Here is an 18799-nt window from a genome sequence, read left to right as displayed (position 1 = left end):
TTTTCCGTACACATGAATTTATATTGAATTGAAATAAAAATTTAATTTTGGTAAGTGGATTAAATAGAAACTTGTTTATATAATCTCAATAGGTCATGGAAGGTCGTCGTCTTGCAACATTTGTACGTAAGCAGGTCTATATGATTGTATGCCATTATTTATCTGTGAATTACATTAAGGCAAGTGATAAATAACCATCATATTATAGACAAGTAAAGTTAATTTAAATAAAAACGTGATATTTGACAACTGCGTGTTGCGTTTAAAATGTTTATAACTCAATAGCAGCGTATTTATCAAAAACCTGGCAACCTCGCTTGCATGGTGAGAGTGCCGTACTGCTGCTCTCTCATCAGCACCCGGAGGAGGCGGAGGAGTGCATCGTCACATCAATTTTCCATCAGCTTCATCTGCGAAAACACAGCCCCTAATTTTCAACACGCAGCTACGTTAAAATTACAATCATGGATAACTCTGGAAAGGAAAAAGAGGCCATCCAGCTGATGGCTGAGGCGGACAAAAAAGTCAAGTCGTCTGGATCTTTTCTAGGAGGGATGTTCGGGTAAGGGATGTGATGAACAAACTAGCAGTGATGCTAATGTTGTTTCCATGATGGATTCTGTGTTATGACATTCATTGGTCATTGGCATTACTGAAACTGGTCCTAGTACCATCCTGAATGCTTGTGCTGCTAAATGGAATGATCTGTGCTGTTTTACAAAATAATCACATTTCTGTTCATCCATGCTTTTCCCTGTCAATGTCATATGACCATATCTGTTTTACAAATATCTATAAAACATCTTATAACGTATACACGGGATAGATGCTGCACAGGCCAACTGGTTTAGTTGATGAATTTTAAATGAATGAATATCCGATCATTTTTGCAGAGGAAACCACAAGGTAGAGGATGCGTGTGAGATTTATGCAAGAGCTGCCAACATGTTTAAAATGGCAAAGAACTGGAGTGGTATGGGCAGCTTGAAATATATACAAATACAATTTCTTTATTGTCATGAACTTTTTCCTGATTATTTTAATGCCTTCTGTTTGTCCAGCTGCAGGCAATGCTTTCTGCCAGGCTGCAAAACTTCATATGCAAATGCAGAACAAACTGGATGCTGCAACCAGCTTTGTTGATGCTGGCAACGCATACAAGAAGGCTGATCCCCAAGGTGAAAAAACAATACACAATGAATTGTTTGTGACAGAATAATTAACACAACTGCTTGTTTGGCCATGTTTGAGTTGAGGCAGTGGAAAAATATCAGTGCATCATGGAAAAATATGCATTTTTCCAGTGCATCATGGAAAAATGCATAATTTCCAAAGCAAATAGATTTTTTAGATCATCTGGAAAGTAGAAATCATTACTTGCACTTCAGCACATCAATCAAATCATATTTCAACACTGTCTGGTTTGATATATATTATCTATTATATATATTAATACCTAGGCTATTAAACCTTTTAGTTGTGTAGTAGAAAGTCATCTTAAATTTCCAATCTAGTTTATGACCAAGATAACAGTTTAGTCATGCAGAGTTAAACTGTTACCTTATTATGTCTCATGTCTTAGATTATTTCTTCACTAACATCTTCACAATTCTTTCACAATGCATCAAACAGAGGCTATCAACTGCTTAAATGCAGCCATCGACATATATACTGACATGGTAAGATCAACATGTTTAGATGGATAAGTTACACAGAACACAGAAGGTTATGCTTTTTACTAATTTTATCCTTTTTTTCACAGGGAAGATTTACAATTGCAGCCAAGCACCACGTGACCATTGCAGAAATATACGAGTCTGAGCTGGTGGATATCGAAAAGGTAAGAATTACTTTCAAATTTCTGATCAGTGCAGCCTTTTAGGAGACAATATATATCACTCAAAGGAATCCATATCTGTAGTAAGGTCACTGTTTCCTTAACTAGCTCATGACCCACAATCAGTTCAGAGAATAAGTGACGCTTTATTTACCTTCATATTATGTTCTTTTTTTTATTATTCAACTCTTTTTATTGTTCGACAGTCAAAACTTAGTACACCACAGTATTCAGTATTCACTTTATAAATCAATTATATATCCAGCTGCAAGTCACCATCAGGAAACAACTCAAGAGCCACCATTTTCTTATGCTACCAAAAATGCTTCCATGTTTCTTATTGTATTTTTTTCCGTTTATCCCTCACTATACAGTCTCCCCAACATTCTCTCATATGAAGCAATTTTAATCATCCCATTAATCCAGTCTTTCAGATCTGGGGTTTGGGGGCATTTCCATATGTGTAAAATCATCCTGGCAGCTGTGATATTACCAATCTTCATATGGGTAAATTCATTTTTTGCTATGTTGGGTACCCCATATATATCCAAGAAAGCATTGTCGTGGTTCTACAGGTAAATTAGAGCCCAACCACTAGAACTTTGGGAGTGAACTAAAGGGCATTCCCAAATCATATGTAGATAAGTACTATTATTTTCCTTACATTTCCAATGTAAATTATTTTGTTATCCCCATCCTGTGAAATTTATATGGTTTGTAAAATATATTTGTACTATTTTGTAATGAATGAATATCCCCCTAGCTTCCCTTATATTCCTACCCACATTAGATAGGATGTATAGCCAGTCTTTATCATGAATATTAATCTCCCAGATCATTTTGCCGTATTGAAATTGCTCCTGACACAATGTCTAATCTACAGATACTTCCAAAACAATTTTTGTATTTTTTCAACAAATTCAGTGTATGACAGAAAAATTCCATATAGAGCACCAATTCCATTTACTCCTGAAGCTGGCATTGAACAAAAACACCTCTGCCATGCCAATACAAATTTCAAGATTTTTCCACAATGATGCATACGCTATGATGTCTATAATGCGATATCTTGCACAGTTTATGAAATATCACTGGATATCCCATTTAGTCCCATTTAGCTCCAGAGCATTGTGAGAGAATACTAATGGGATGAAATGGTGAAGCCAGATTCCACTCTATTTTGATCCAGCCTTACTCAGAATCTATCTATCACCAGTGTTTAGCCATTTTAGCCATTTCAAAAGAGTGATTATACCTACTCATGTTCGGTATTCCAAGGCCCACCTTGTCTCTTGGGGAAATCAACTTGCTTTTTTCCTTCATAATGTTGTTATATCTTTTAAAGATAGGGACTGAAATGTTCATTGGTTTCATCATACATATATAATTGAACTGTGGAGCACTAACTATTTTGACAATATTCACCCACACAGAGGGTTTCAGCTGTTCAAATTTATTTGTTATCTTTGACGACAGTGGCTCATAATTCAACGTTATTATAGCTTCCAAATTTTTCATTAGTTTAACCACAACATACGTCCTTTGGAATCCATTTAAAGCCCAATTGGGTTACTGTATGAGAGTGGCATGCTAGTTTATTTTGTATCCTGACACACTTAATTGAATAATTCTAACTAATGGAGGTAGAGATTTTAGAGGGTCCTGAGACAACAACAAAACATCAGTCCCATATAGCATTGGAACTTGTGTTCCATCCCCTTTCTCCCATAATGTTTGGGTCTGCCACAATCCTGACCACAATGACCAAAGTTTCTAAAACTATTGTGAATAATTAATGTTCTTAAAATCAAACACACAATTTTCTCATAATGTTGATTAATTAAACAATAAATATGAAGCTACTGAAGTTTTTAGATATTTGCATTTTTCATTTATATAATGTTCCGCTTAACATACAGTATATTCTTTTCTTTTTTGATTTGATTTTTATTGTAGAATCTGTCTCCTTGATAGTGCTTGATATAATAGGTATATATATCAGGTCAAATAGCTCTTCACGCAGTACTGAGCTGTACAGCTTGACACTTTCTCTTGGTACAATCCACACAGAGTCCACATGCTGGAGTATACAGAATCTCAATGGTTCTTGAGCAACTCAGATATTTTATGAACACAAAGCTACAACAAGAGGAAGGACTATTGTGTAGTAGAAAACTTCACAGCAGTCTGTGGTTGCAAAGCAACTGTGTTTATTTACTGCTCACCTCATACCAGTTATTTCTAAGCAAAATGGAAGTTGTTTGAAGTCTTATTGGTCTAATATGGGGCAGATTCTGCCTGGCCACATGGTTTCATAACTAGCTTCGTTTCCTGGCCTAAAATACACAAGAGGTTGGGAAAGTTTCACCAAATTACACAATTAATAAGCCATGTGTCCTGCCTATAATAAATCTAATTGTTATATAGCTGCTGCCACCTACAGTGTGTCTCTGATGGTTCACAAATTAGTGGATTATATGATACATTTATTGTGTTTAAGGGAAGAGTATGATTTAGCAGCAACACATTTGAAGTCAGTCACAAAGTCTTGACATTTCTTTTATAAATTAAATACACCTTTGCTGTCAGGAACAAAAGGAATCTTCATCCAACAATATGCCTTCATAGTGGAGTTCCATCTGCCTGTTTGAAGTCTGTAAGGCTTTTTGTGTAAATGGAATCCTGGGATAACTGCTTTCGTGTTTCACACTTCTCCTGCTTTACCTGGGATTAACAATTAATCCAACACATTATTTTGACATTTCTCACTGTATGTTCCTAATCCCTAGTTTAACATTCTTATTGGCATATTTGCAGTTTTAACAGTCATGATTAGATAAATATAGCGCACAGCCATTTTAAATAGCAGATTGCCTCGTGCTTTCACTTCAGGGAGGAAAATGTTGCCACATAAATCGACCTTGACTGTTTCAAGCTTCCTGAGGAAAACACAGAGGAGCAAAATATATAAACATTTTTTTAAATTCCTATGAGGTATAGAAATATAAATTCATTGAATATGTGTATATTTATTTTAATATATTTTTTATTTTCCCCCACAAACGTTGCAACTATTGTTAGCACAACATGCAGGGTTACTGTTACTGTACATAACATGCACAAGCATCTAACTGTAAAATTCTAACCCCACATCATTTAACACTGTAATGTGGAGTTAACACTGCAAAAGCTCCACTTACATAACGTTGGGTCAAACCCCACTTTTAAATTACAAGTGTGTATCACTCTACAAGCTAGGGTTAAAAGCAGAGTAGAGACCGACGATAAACTGGGATTATTAGCAGTCAGATTATTTTCAGAATATTTCTCTTAACAAACTAGGACCTGATACATTGCTGAAACATCAAGGTTACACAGTTCAGGATGGCTGATTCAAACTGACACCTTTTGCACACTAATGGTCCTTATCCTCTTTGTTGAAGGCAATTGCCCATTATGAGCAGGCAGCTGACTATTATAAAGGGGAGGAATCGAACAGGTATTTATTTATTTATTTATTTATTTATTTATTTATTTATATAAAATACCACAATGTATGTGAGATGTTTCTTTAACGTAAGGAGCTCCCTACAGATTATTTGGCTGGCTGAACAGCTTGATAGGATGTCAGAATGGGAACTAATCCCCATATCCAGCCATATCAGCAGTAGCAAAAGGAAGCTATAAAAATGCAGCTTTACTTCTCTTCCTTATTTCACACACAATAACTGTCATTTAGTATCGATTTGCCTCTATTAATATTTAGTCTATGGCCTTTCCTAAGAATAAGAATTACTTAGTGATCTTTAGACCTATATGAGATGTATTGTAATCTGTCACGGATTCAGAAGATTACTAAATTGCTCCTGACAAAATTCATAAACTAAACCCTCAGTTTCCAGCTGACTATTTTGCCTGAAATACTGGCTACAAATTGCTATGTCCAGTTCCAGATTGTTAATTTACCAGTTCAGGGTGGGGTTGGTTCATTTTTTGTTAAGCTTTCATTTGCCTTATTTCAGCTCTGCCAACAAATGTCTCCTGAAAGTTGGCTTTTACTGTGCACAGCTGGAACAGTATCCAAAAGCCATTGAAATCTTTGAGCAGGTTTGTTTACAGTTTACACATTTTATAAACTTTAATCTGGCATTAAACCTATCCCTGCAGAGTGACTATTTTCTCTCTCACCAGGTTGCAACTAGTACAATGGATAATCCACTTCTAAAGTACAACGCAAAAGAGTACTTCTGGAAGGCTTCACTGTGCCACTTCATTGTGGATGAATTGAATGCAAAGGTCAGTGCAACAGCTTCAGATTCTGTGATCATGTGTAGTTTATTTGTAACCTTGTCATTCTCAGGGTTATATGTATTTACTTTTTTCATGAATTTATTTATGTTGGATTACTTTTAACATCAAGAATTTTTATTTATTTTGATAGCTGGCTATAGAGAAGTATGAGAGCATGTTTCCTGCATTCTCAGACTCAAGAGAATGTAAACTTCTGAAAGTAAGTAAGAAAGACAACTCCTTTCAAACTTTACAATTTTAAATGACATGTGATGTGTGTAATCTTTGAACTGCAAATTCTTCTTTACAGAAACTACTGGAAGCGTACGAAGAGCAAAACAGCGAGGCCTTCACTGAGGCTGTGAGTTTTACTTTAAGTGTTTTAAAAAAGGCTTTCGCAATTCTGCTCTGTTTATATTGAGTGTTTTCTATTTCAATATTTCAGGTGAAAGAGTTTGACTCAATCTCCCGTCTGGATCAGTGGCAGACCACCATGTTACTCCGCATCAAAAAGACGATCCAAGGAGATAGTGGTGACCTGAAATAAATTGTTAGTAACACCGTGGCACATTTCCCTGCTCATTTTTCTGTATTATTGTGACAATCTGGTTGAACACTTCTGTAGTGATGCTAGCGACAATACGTGCCCCGGTGCCAGTCTTTTAGTTCACAGCTGGATGGTTTGTGTAATAAGACTAGCATTCAGGACACTAGATTCACATACTTTGTCAGTATTGTCGGTATTAAAACATTATCCCTGAGCTTCTATTTAATGACTAGTGTTGTATTTTAACCCTTTAGTGCACAGATAATGCATATTAACCACATTCATTATTGTGTGGCATGAAAAAAATGATCAGAGAATAAATGTGTACCTGTATGTTCTGTAAATTCATTGTAACGTCATCACTGGCATTGTCCTGCATGATAAATGTTCATATTTCTGTATGTGGTTCATGCTTGTGCACTTTATTTTAAAATCACGGTTATGTAAGTTTTATTTCAGAAAAAAAAATGTATTGCTTTTATTTAGTTTAAGCCATTTAGTAGCACTTATGTTATAAGTAAATATTGGCATTTGTATATGAACTAAGATTACATGTTACATATCACTGGAACACTGTGTTGCTCATAAATATAAATCATTAAGGATTTTTCTTGTCTCCTGGTCTTGATGCTAAAATGTCCCATGGCGAATCTTCTAATCAGATGACTTTTTATTAGTTTAAATGTAATTTATATGGTTGTTCTGGCATCAAGAATTATACCTTCCTTTATCTGAGGATGATTTGGACACTCCTGCTGAAAAATACATCTTAGTCTGACCACATATCACTGCCAAGACACCATCTGAACTGGTCAAACTGGTGTACAAGCGTTGCCAGTTGGTATGTGACTGTCAGTCTCTGAATTACTACTTCTGATTGACTGATACCACAGTGTGTGTATATATAAAATACTTAATTAAATATAACTCTTAGTGGTAAGAAATTTAGAAAACTTTTTTTCGAAAACATTTATTGAATTTTTATTTTATTTATTTTATTACCTTCCACAATTGTCAGTCAGGGTGTATCGTTTAATATTACTTACAAATGACATGACTATGGCATCTTAACCTTAAACACACTTAAATTATAATCTTATTTATTCTGTGCAACATAATAAATACCGACTATATAAAGTGCCATTTACTTTATCATGTCCCAAATAATATGTCCTAATATAAATCTGCACCGTACAGTAGTTTATTCGTTTTCTGGTATGTTGTTATTTTTTTATATTAAAACGCAAAGATGTTTTGGTTTAATATTAACAGACGGTTTAGCGACTTGTCCGAGTTCACCGCATTTTATTATTCACATGAACGAAATGCTTTCTACTTTTTCTTCCACGAAAGCGTCCAGTAATTCACATTGTTTCCTGGTTGGTAAACATGTGCTACATGAGAAAGTAGCGGAAAATGTGTTTAAAGCTTCCAACCTGCACAGCGGCAAACATCTGTTCTGTAAGGTGAGCTGAGAGACTGTAAGGTCACCTGTATGGCCATCTAATCTAATGCTGGGCTGTAGTGGCTATAGCAAAGCTCAATACTCAAGCATTATATGCTGCTTTTTTCCCCCTTTTCTTATATTGTTTATTGTCTTTTTCAGTCAACTGCATACTGTATGTCTTATACCTGCACAGTATTATACATGCACATTTAAAGATGAATGTAAATTGTTGAATTTACAGTAGTAATATTGTAGGAATGAAAATATCCTTGATTTTGTTCTTGATTAGAACTATTCTAATTTCATATTCAACAGAATTACAAAGCCAAAATAAATAAATATAAATGAATAAACAAACAAACAAAAAAACAAACAAACAAATACAAATAAATAAATAAATAAATAAGTAAGTAAGTAAGTAAGTAAGTAAGTAAGTAAGTAAGTAAAATATCAGACTAGAACAAACATTACTTACTGTAAGTCCTGATAGTTTTTTGGGGAAAAAAAACAAAACCACAGATCATCAGATTAAAGTTAATACAACAATACAATGTGCACAGTTATGCAATTAAAAAACATTCTTTCTTTCTTTCTTTCTTTCTTTCTTTCTTTCTTTCTTTCTTTCTTTCTTTCTTTCTATCTATCTATCTATCTATCTATCTATCTATCTATCTATCTATCTATCTATCTATCTATCTATCTATCTATCTATCTATCTATCTATCTATCGTTTAATTTTTTGTAGGTGTTTCCTATTAGTAGATATGTCCAGGCCCTGGCTGTGTACTTTCATCTTCCTCGTCAGCCCCACCTACACCATCCATCTGAAATCATCCTTGGACACTCTATGGCTTACGTTTTCTTTGAACATACGTTTGGTAATATGTACAGACATGTTCAGTCCTCACAAGGCTTGTGTGAAGATGAAGCTTTGACGCTCTTTCATCAGATAGTCTCTGTTGTGGCACATTGTCACAATAATGGTATAGTCCTGCCTAGACTGAAAATGAAGAATTTTGCTTTTAAAAATAAAGACCGGTAAGTATTTTTTAATCTTTTCATAGAGGAGTTAAAAAACATATGCAGAAAGTCAAATGTACTGTAGAAAGTGCTTAGTCATATTCAAGTAAAATTCAAATTTAACCAAGGTTTGTTTTTTGATGTTTAGATTTTTGGATTAATTATTGCAAATATAAATATTAATTATATTGTATTTATTCACTTTTATGTTTTTAAATTTAGAACTGAGTTGGCACTGTGCACCCTTAAAGATGCATATATTATAGAAAGGGATGATTTTATATCAGGCAAGCACAGCTGTCCGGTCTATATCAGTCCAGAGAGCCTACAGCCAGGGAGCTCATTCTCAGGAAAATCATCAAATGTATGGATTCTTGGAGTTATATTGTACACTATTCTGGTTGGAAGTCATCCTTTCACACACACAAACCTCAATGGGCTGTACAGAAGGATCCAGAAGTGCAAATTCTTTCTTCCAGAGCTTCTCTCACCTAAAGCCAAGTGTCTCATATGTAGCATCCTTAGACCAAACCCTTCAGAGCGACTAACAGCAGAGGAAATCTTGTCCCATCCTTGGTTTTCCTCTACCAGTTACTCTCAGTATATGTGGAGGAAGATGTTCTACGAAGAGGAAGATCAAAAAGTTCCATCTTTATAGCAAATTAGCAGAGACTCATTACCTTGTTTAGTCTATAGACCATTTTTTAAATTCTTCTAAGAACATAGTTTAGGGTATTAAAAATTGACTTTTAACTACATTTATATCTACATTCTTTGGTCATTTTATCGGGTACATTTACCATATAATGTATGCTCTGTATACTCTGTTGGTATATATTTACTGACTGTAGTTTATCTGTTGTTATACACAAATGATCAGGTACTGTTCCATCAATATAAAGAGACCACCAAAGGAACACTCGGCACGTTTTGTTTATTTTTTGGACTGTTCTAAGCCCACTAGAATCATTGAGGTTTATTTAATCCCCCCAAAAACCCCAATGCACTACTGAGAATGGTGTGGAGAATACATAGGAATATCTGCTCTTTGGTGGTCAGTGAAAATGGGATTCCGTTCATTAACTAATGGAAGGGTCAGTAAGTGTATACCCACAAAGGCACGATAAGTACCTCAATAAAGTAACTTTGTCTAGATTACAACACAGTCTCAATAACACCATGACCACAAGGTGTGTGTGTGTGTGTGTGTGTGTGTGTGTGTGTGTGTGTGTGTGTGTGTGTGTGTGAGGATCATTTTTAAATGGTTTGTCCCCTAGCAATTTCCACTGTAGGGTGTCTTGAAACAAAGCCCAGGCAAACAGAGATTCAGCATAATCCTTAAAGCACGTACATAAATCCACTAGGCGGCGCTGTGCGACTTCTCTAAAAATTTGTTTAGAAACGCGTGCGTTCTCTAGAAAAAGAAAAAGGCGGAGCCATGGCCCAGCGGATCACGTGATGTCGCTCTCACCACGCCCACTCACACAGCGGAACAGCGAGCTTCCAGGCGCGCTCACAGCATCGTCTACGAGTCGCGCGCTTCACGGACGCTCCGTAACACAAGCGTTAAAGTCACGTTCGTGTTTGTAGCTCTGACACCTTTTATTCTACTATTCTGTTCCAAGCGGAAGCCGTCAGCAAGAACACACAGTTATGGCACGATGAAACAAAAGCCAGGAGTGTGTCCGAAATAGCGTTCCAGTTAAACATCAGTACAATCCAACATCAGCAAGTGGAGAGAGTTCAGAAGGTAAGAGCGCATGGGAGACGGTTTTAAGGGCTACAGTTACACTAACCAGTCCACACAGCCTGGTTCTTACTGCACTGTGCACTAAGCTGTGATTAAAACAGCTTAAACGCTTAAAGCTGCCACAGTGAAAGATGCTGTGTGAAGATGAAGATCTTAATCCTGCACAAACTTTTGCAACATGCATGCACAGGGATGCCAATGTTTTTGTTTATAGACAGTAATAATAAAGTCATGCTTCCACTCAAGCAGGACAGCTGGTCCATAGCTGCTTATACATCTGATTAGAAACTTTTTATGCTGTCTTTGCACTATTCTCGAAGGCTTTGCCTCCCTCACTGTTCTATCCATGTGTAGGGTTTGGTTTGTGAAGTATGTTGGCAGATGATGTGTGTGTGTGTGTGTGTGTGTGTGTGTGTGTGTGTGTGTGTGTGTGGTCTTTCAGACCAGGATAGTGGTGGGAAAGCTGTCAGACTTGGGTTGTGATTACTCTGGTTGTAATGGCCAGGGTTTATCCAAGACAAAACACATAAGGGTGAAATGAGGACATGAAGAATGTAAAGCTTATGTTAAAGGGTATCGGTTTTGTGCACGAGTCCACATATCAGTCAGTGCACATTTTATCATATTCGATTACAGCAGGATCGTTGAAAAGTCAGAGGTGAGCACACACTTCTGTGCAGTAACAGTAGAAGTGTTCCTGTGTGCAATCAGCACGTTCTCTCCGTTTCTCCCAGTGTTCACTGTGTTTTATCTAATTGTGCCCAGCCGACGTTTTCATATCTGATGGGGCGTGTGGTGTATTGATTTCTCTTGAGTGATTTGTTTTGCTTTACCTGCAAATGAATGTTCTGGTAATGCAATGATGAATTATTGATTAAGGACCTATGTTGAAATGTTAGTGAAGTCATCTGTGAAGTGGAGAAAAATTAATATCTCAGTGTTTTACAGTTCAAAGCTATTAGAGCAATCAATGTTTGCTTAATTCATTGTGTGTGTGTGTGTGTGTGTGTGTGTGTGTGTGTGTGTGTGTTTGTGTGTGTTTAATGTAAGGTGTCTGGAACACTTTCCTGATAGATTTTGACCTAACACGTTTAATTGTGTAATATTCACAAACCACTAATGTATGTTAACATAAGCAGAGCTTCATGATTGACATGTCAGTGTAGATAATCACAGTGTGCTCCCCAAACCTAAAACAGAATAAATTATAGTGTATTTTCTAGTTGTTTAAAAGTTGGCTTGCATTTGAGTTTAAAATTTAATCAATAACAGTAATTGGCAGTGGCAGTGATTTTTTGATTCATTATTATTTTTACTTATATCAGTACAGGGCACTGTTTAGGCTATGTCATTTTTACTATATATCTAATATCTTATTATATTAACTTGGAGGAAAAAAGGTAATAATAAATAAATAATAAAATCAATATAGCATTAAATATTTCTATCAAACGTATACATTAATGTGTCATTGTAATAAAGTCAGTCATTAATTTTGCTCAGTTTTAGTGTAAAATCAAACCAGTGATGTGTCTCATTCATATTTTGCACGCTCCCTTAATTAATATTATTATGAAGCATTATTATTGAAATGATTTCAAACCAAAGTAAAACGTTGACTTTCACTTGGGATTATTATCGTTTTCAAACTGCAAAACTCGATTGTTAATTGAGATAGAGATACACAAGTCAAACTATTTCAGTAATAAATAATTCATATTCTGTTTTATGAATTACATTATCATAGGATTCTGCCGTCTGACAGGTGAGCCAGATCTCCAGCATGAATATTCACATCCATCTTCTTATAACACCGCATTTTTACAGACACCTCATGAGATGGAATAGCAGGAACAGCACCACGCCACACCACGCCATCTGTCTGCTTTTGTTTGTGTGCTGGGTATGGAGCTGAAAATGACATAAAAGTCATTTTTAAAGACATCCACTGTGCCATTACATTCGAAGCGCCGTTGGTAGATCTGATACATTTTCCCGAGAAAAACCACCTCCTGACATGCCATTAAAAAGGCTCAGCTTTGTGTACATTATTTCTAGAGGTTGTATAGAAAGGCAAAGCACTTGCGTCTCAGCTGTTTTCTATATTTTGTTGATGAATACCCTGCTTTAAATAATAGAGTTTGCTGTCACCTCCTTGGTGGCTTTACAGAAAAAGATGGAAATGATTAAAAGCTTGTTGACAGCCCTTCAGCACAAAAAGGGATTTAATTGGCTAATGCCGCACCGTCTAATGGATGTCCCGTCTATGAATAGTTCATTCCTGAGAACAGAGCAAAAAGCAGAGGCTGTGCATTCACTGCTGTTCCCATAGTAATGAGAGTCTAAATCGGATTGTGACTCGAAGCTTTCAGGACATCATGACTTTATTTAGGAGAGCAAGGTCAAGATTTTTGCATTTTTTCATTTGGTAAAATGAGTTTATAATTAGTGTTAGCTACATTCCAAACAGTAAATAATTTAAGCTAGCTTACATGTAGGTTAATAAGTATTTAAATATATTAAATTGTAATTTAAATTTTTTTTATTTTCAGTATATACATGGATATTCCAAAAAGTGTATATTTCTGAATATTTGTATTCTTTTTTTTTTTTTTTTATAATTGTTGATCCTTTTGGGATTTTTGAGGGGTTAGGTTTTCGTTTTTTTATGAGGAAAAAATGTTTTGTTCAACTGAGCACTTGGACATGTATATCATGAATTTAATATATAATATTACTTTTATATAATATAACAAAATATTACTACTTTGTCTTCAACAGGAGCTGTGCGCATTGGTGGAAAGAAAAAAACACTGCTGACTGTAATGTGCATCCATCAGAGACCCTGCGTGGTAAGCAACTTTGGATTAGTTTATCGTTTTGTATTACATTTACAGCATTTGGCAGACACCCATATGCAGAGCAACATACATTTTTCATTTTATACTGAGGGTCTTTCACAGGGGCCCAGGGGAGGCAGCTTGGTGAACTCACAACCCTCTGATCTGTAGTCCAACGCCTTAACCACTGAGCTAGCACATCCCACGTTATATCACAAGATGTTATCTACACGTTTATTGCTAAAAGGTCCAAAAAGATTTTTTTTGACAATCTTATCCCTTCTGATAAAAGCGTACTCGGGCTTTACAGTCGAACGAACATCATTGTGTTTTTACGCTTTGAAGACAGTTTGAAAACGGCTGTGTTTGAGCTTTTTTCTGACTATCGCTATGTGTCTGACAGCTCGGGTCACAGGGCAGATTTTATAGTATGAAAGCTGGATGGCATGTCTGACTGGGTTGATGTGAGCTGGGCCGTTTGTGTTGGAGAGATATCATTCTAGGATCCCTGCTGTGATGCTGTCTCGCACATAGGGGTGCCTGCTCTTTTGCCTCTTAGCTCAAGACAGCTTAATCGCCATGTGTCAAGGTGTAAAGATGCAGATTACAGGGAAAATTCACAGAAAGGGAATAAATATCTGTTTGCACTAAATATCTCTTTTTGGGCTAAAGTAGAATGCACAGCTAGGTCTTTACAAAGTGAGTGAAAGTAGATCATTATTAAAGGAGAATTCCTGCATTAAAGCAGGGTTTAATATAATATGGTGTATTCTGGCAGAATTTACACTTGAATATTCAACATTTTGACATTCAATAAGGACTTGGTCGGTCAATAAATTGCGCTCGCATTATTCCCAGATACAAGACAATGTTTATACGGAAAGAATTAGTAGGAAGAAATATTTGGTTGAAAAAGTATCAAAGAAAAAACATGCGAAAAATGTTACAAGAATATTTTTACAAACATAAAAAAGTGTTTTCTTTTTTGTTGTTTTTTTTTTTTTACTTTTTCACAGAATTTGCAAAAAAATTCGTAGCCACTAAATTAATGAAAGCAGTTGGCTTTGAGAGAGATCTGAAAGCAGTTATACTGGAATATCACACACCAACAGTGTCAAGAAAAACTGCTCTTTTCGATATTCTTCATACAAAACACATGCAATTATAAGTGATTTCATTTCCCTCTCAGGCTCTAAAGACCCTAGTATTAGCTGTAAAGCATACATACTGTATACAGTGTGTGCTACAAGGACATAGATTTAGATTGCTCTGCTAAAATACCAATCATTTCTCAATTCATGAAACATTAATTGATTCACTTATATCTGTAATTTGATATTTTGTATTTGTATCTGTGATTTGGTTACTAGTTACTATTTTCAGTCACTTTAACAAAAATGCTCAAATGTAGGGTGTTTAAAAACATTTGAGTGGCAGCATTGGTTATATTGTTTTATTTTGCAAAGCGAATTTGTCGTTCGGCTGAAGTCGAGTAAATTCTAAATGACATTTTTAGAGTAAGCTCGATAACCTTGTACAACTACCATGGATGGCAATATTTCTCATTTATAGTCGATTTCTATGTGATTGTGTTATTATAATGTATTTACATGCATATGGTGGATGAGTAATGACTCACAACTGAAGAACACGTGTTATATAATAATTTAAGTAAAGGAAAGTACTAAAGAAGTGTTTGTTCTGCTGCATGTCTAATCACATGCTTTTGTCATAGTTGTTTCCATTGTAAAGTGTCAGATCAAAATGAGCAGGGGGAATTTTCTCACCAGTCTAACTGTACGGCTGCGGGCTAAAGGTTAATTGCTTTTTGCTAATGTTATTGAGGCGCATAAAAGTGGGCCAAGTTCACAGCTTGAGAAAGTGGCTTTTCTGAAGACTGCTATAGCTAACTCAATTCGTTACCAGACCACAACGATGTTTTTCTCTTCACGTCAGCACAAAATTCACATCACGTCCTGTAAAAGCTTTTGCTGAAAATCTGTCATTCTGGGCAGTGACAGTGGTTCAGATTCGCTACAGTACACATCCATACATTTACTTAGTGCAGACGTGTTTCAGGATATTTGTTATATTTCTGCATTTGTTCGCATTGCCAAGTCATGGGACTCTGAAGCATGTTGTTACACTTGATCAAGGATCTATGCCAAGGACTTGTGTTGACACACTGTAGTCGTACGCTCTCTACCTCCTCTGATGATGTATTTTCCTGGAGTGACATTTACAGTTACTCTTCTGGTGTTTATTTCTCTTAGCATCACCTGTATCACAACAGGCTGCCCTTAGGGGGTTTTTACTCCTCGACTTGTCCTTCCTAAGGACTATTTCATGGAAAGTCTGGAGCATAAAATATATATATATTTATTATTTTGCATGTGCAGCAAGAGTAGTACACGTTAGGCAGAAATATAGACGTCGCCATCGCTGCTTTTTAAGCAATTATTAAGACTTTTTAATCAAGATCTGTTAAAGATAAAACTATGCTAGGCAATATTACAAAATAATAAAATAATTTGAAGGGGAAAAAATAAGGAATAAATAATAATGAAGGAGAAAATAAATAAAGAACCCAACCCCAGCTCTCAGTTAGTCATTAAGAGCATATGTTGTAGCAGATTATACAGGCATTTGAGAATAATTGGCTCTGGTGTTTGATGCATGTGGCAAGGACGTACGCCCTGCACATCAATAAATGATATAAATATACTGTCTATGGAATCTTGTTAAAGTATGAGATAGAGGTTGTTATGATTTATAGAATTTCTGTTTAAAGCCTCTGAGTGTGAAGTTTTTAAAAATGTTTTCAAGTTTCAAAAATGACATTCCGTCTGCGAGCCAAGTTTGTTCACATATTTGCTTATGAGCTACACAATGACTGACAGTGTTTATGGCATTAATTATATATAGTGAACCAGCATTAATGTATTCAATGTTAGAGATTTAAGCACGTCGCTCTGGATAAGGGCGTCTGCCAAATGCTGTAAATGTAAATGTAAATTATTTAATTTGCAGAAAGAGGTGGTCGATTAGGACACAGAATGTAGCTACATGTAGAAAAGGCTGAAAGTCACTGACAAGTGCCACTTACATTTCTCAAATTTGGACTAACGGTGTATGTCAAGTTTGATGGGGACATTTCAAGGCAGTCACATCTTTTGTGTCAGGAAATTTTGCTAGATTGCTGTTATATAGATTTACATAGGAGGTCCATGAAGAACCTTGAATTGTATATGAGAACGACAGGAGAGCAGGAAAAATTTGAGGTCAGTTAAAATGACAGGGTTTAGACTGAGTGTGGTTTGAACTGTGAGACACTTAAAATACGTTTTTTTTTCCCCACAAATGAATCTGTTCTTAAACATAGAGTAGTACAAATTTCTTTTTATATGTGCAAAAAATGATCAAATTATAACCAGGAATAATGACAGTATAGCATATATCAGCAAACCAGTACCAGAATCGCCACAAAGATCACGAAGAATTCATTAGTTTAGCTATAATGCTCTGTAAAGCACATGAAATATGCTAGTAATTTCTGCACTTCAAGTTTAAACTTGACTTTTAAACTTCCAGACGATGTGTTTCCAAATCAAATCCCCTACTTTAGCCACAGCTGTCTGCTCTCATTCAATATAGTTAAGAAAGATGTTGACTAATGAGGTGCAAACAGATTTCAACCATGGTTGAACTGAATGATTAGGTTGGTTGAACGATTCGATTTTTATGGACAGCAAACAGTCTGTTAAAACAATCAGGACCTGAATTGCACAGTAATATATGTAAATTCAATGCAAATTCATACGTTTTACTGTCCTTATAGCTGCGCCGATGCTGCTGCTCCCATTAGATCTCCTGTTGTAAATGTCTGCTTCAGTCTTCACTGATGACTGCGTCTGTTTGTCAGGAGGCCGATTATATTACATCGTTTCATGTTCATGCTTATACACTTGACTGTGTGGCTGATGTTGGCTTGGCTGCAGCATTGTATTAAATTAGTCGACTGTGTTTTACACATACAGCAGTCACAGCAGCGCTGTACGTCACCAGCACCTTGGGTTTTTCATTTCATTTCATTTTTATGGCTGGAAGTCAGATAGAAACCTTTTTAAAATGAATAGACATTGTCTCTCTTCAGATGACTTGCTCCTTCAATTCAAAATTGAAATGGGACACGAGAAAAACACGAGAGCATCCTGACACGCTGGCTTTGTTCATCTCAATATCTCAATATAGCTCAAAATATAGAAAGTTTTCTGTGACGTGTGCCTGCTGCGTTTGTCCTTCGATTTCAGGCAGTGGATGGATTCAGACAGCATGGATTTTGCGATATTCATGTGTCATATACAGTACACTATTAACACTACACTATACTATTATGGTTAAGCATTCTAAATAATTGTTTAATTTGTTGGATGAAATGATGCGCGCCGTACTCTAGATGTGTAAAAGTGAAAACTCATTCGGGAGGCATTCGGTTATTTGAACCATCTGTACGCCTCGCAAATTAATTAAAAACCTTTCCAAATTGTCATCTCAGGCTTGGGATCTGTGCTAACCACTTTACAGACGAAGCCATCCAACGTTGGATGCGTAAAATCCGAAAGTTCAGCTCCTTCTCGCTCGTTCTCAGATGCGCTGATGCGCGTCTTTTCCTGGAGGTTTGTTTTCAGCTCTTTAATTTGGATCACTGCTTCCTGGAATCAGACTTCAGTGTGCTTGTCATGCATACGTATGTTTGATATTTCTGTATAATTGAGCACTTGTAGAGAGGTATATTTCACTCTGATATACTTCCACAAAACCTCAATGCTACAATTGATGGTTCAAATTTAAATTGCAAGTCAGGGAGACTATATGTGTATGGAAAGACATACAGGGCAGTAGAGGGCTGTCCTTAATTCATAATCCTCTGCATAATCTGCCCTGGATTTTTAAGGTTAAATCAGTGAGAGTATAAATGTTTTCGTCAGCTAGTAGTATGTATAAATAGTAATGACACCAATTTTGTAGTGACAGCATTCCTGGCTTGTGATTGCTCAGTGTTTCAGAG

General features: G+C 36.0%; 3 protein-coding genes across 5 annotated transcripts in view; all 3 read left to right on the top strand.

Moving 5' to 3' along the window:
• Positions 1 to 325: 325 nt before the first annotated feature.
• On the top strand, positions 326 to 7274 carry napba (N-ethylmaleimide-sensitive factor attachment protein, beta a). Its single transcript, XM_027172835.2, has 11 exons — positions 326 to 562; positions 894 to 973; positions 1062 to 1178; positions 1633 to 1679; positions 1763 to 1840; positions 5281 to 5336; positions 5860 to 5944; positions 6029 to 6133; positions 6279 to 6347; positions 6438 to 6488; positions 6573 to 7274. Exons 1-11 carry the CDS (start codon positions 465 to 467, stop codon positions 6672 to 6674), a joined length of 888 nt encoding a protein of 295 aa, XP_027028636.1. The 5' UTR covers positions 326 to 464; the 3' UTR covers positions 6675 to 7274.
• A 642-nt stretch (positions 7275 to 7916) lies between these two features.
• Positions 7917 to 10299, top strand: LOC113659711 (tribbles homolog 2-like). Its single transcript, XM_027172688.2, has 3 exons — positions 7917 to 8140; positions 8867 to 9159; positions 9364 to 10299. Exons 1-3 carry the CDS (start codon positions 7991 to 7993, stop codon positions 9797 to 9799), a joined length of 879 nt encoding a protein of 292 aa, XP_027028489.1. The 5' UTR covers positions 7917 to 7990; the 3' UTR covers positions 9800 to 10299.
• Positions 10300 to 10608: 309 nt separating this feature from the next.
• LOC113659303 (kelch-like protein 29) overlaps positions 10609 to 18799 on the top strand; it is an 83525-nt gene continuing 75334 nt past the window's right edge. For all 3 annotated transcript variants that reach the window (XM_027171988.2, XM_027171989.2, XM_027171987.2), the window contains exons 1-2: positions 10609 to 10891; positions 13673 to 13743. The gene's annotated coding sequence lies outside the window, so the exon portion shown is untranslated. The remainder of the gene's footprint in view (positions 10892 to 13672; positions 13744 to 18799) is intronic.

Source organism: Tachysurus fulvidraco, chromosome 12 (assembly GCF_022655615.1).
Source record: "Tachysurus fulvidraco isolate hzauxx_2018 chromosome 12, HZAU_PFXX_2.0, whole genome shotgun sequence".
In the NCBI taxonomy this organism is placed as follows: Eukaryota; Metazoa; Chordata; class Actinopteri; order Siluriformes; family Bagridae; genus Tachysurus; species Tachysurus fulvidraco.
This window is presented reverse-complemented; position numbering and strand designations above follow the sequence as displayed.

Coding starts and splice junctions, on each gene's coding strand:
- napba (XM_027172835.2), top strand. CDS start 465: ATGGATAACTCTGGAAAGGAAAAAGAGGCCATCCAGCTGATGGCTGAG. Junction 5,945..6,028: donor CCATTGAAATCTTTGAGCAG/GTTTGTTTACAG, acceptor CTCTCTCACCAG/GTTGCAACTAGTACAATGGA. Junction 6,489..6,572: donor GCGAGGCCTTCACTGAGGCT/GTGAGTTTTACT, acceptor TCAATATTTCAG/GTGAAAGAGTTTGACTCAAT.
- LOC113659711 (XM_027172688.2), top strand. CDS start 7,991: ATGAACGAAATGCTTTCTACTTTTTCTTCCACGAAAGCGTCCAGTAAT. Junction 8,141..8,866: donor GCAAACATCTGTTCTGTAAG/GTGAGCTGAGAG, acceptor AATTTTTTGTAG/GTGTTTCCTATTAGTAGATA. Junction 9,160..9,363: donor GCTTTTAAAAATAAAGACCG/GTAAGTATTTTT, acceptor TTTTAAATTTAG/AACTGAGTTGGCACTGTGCA.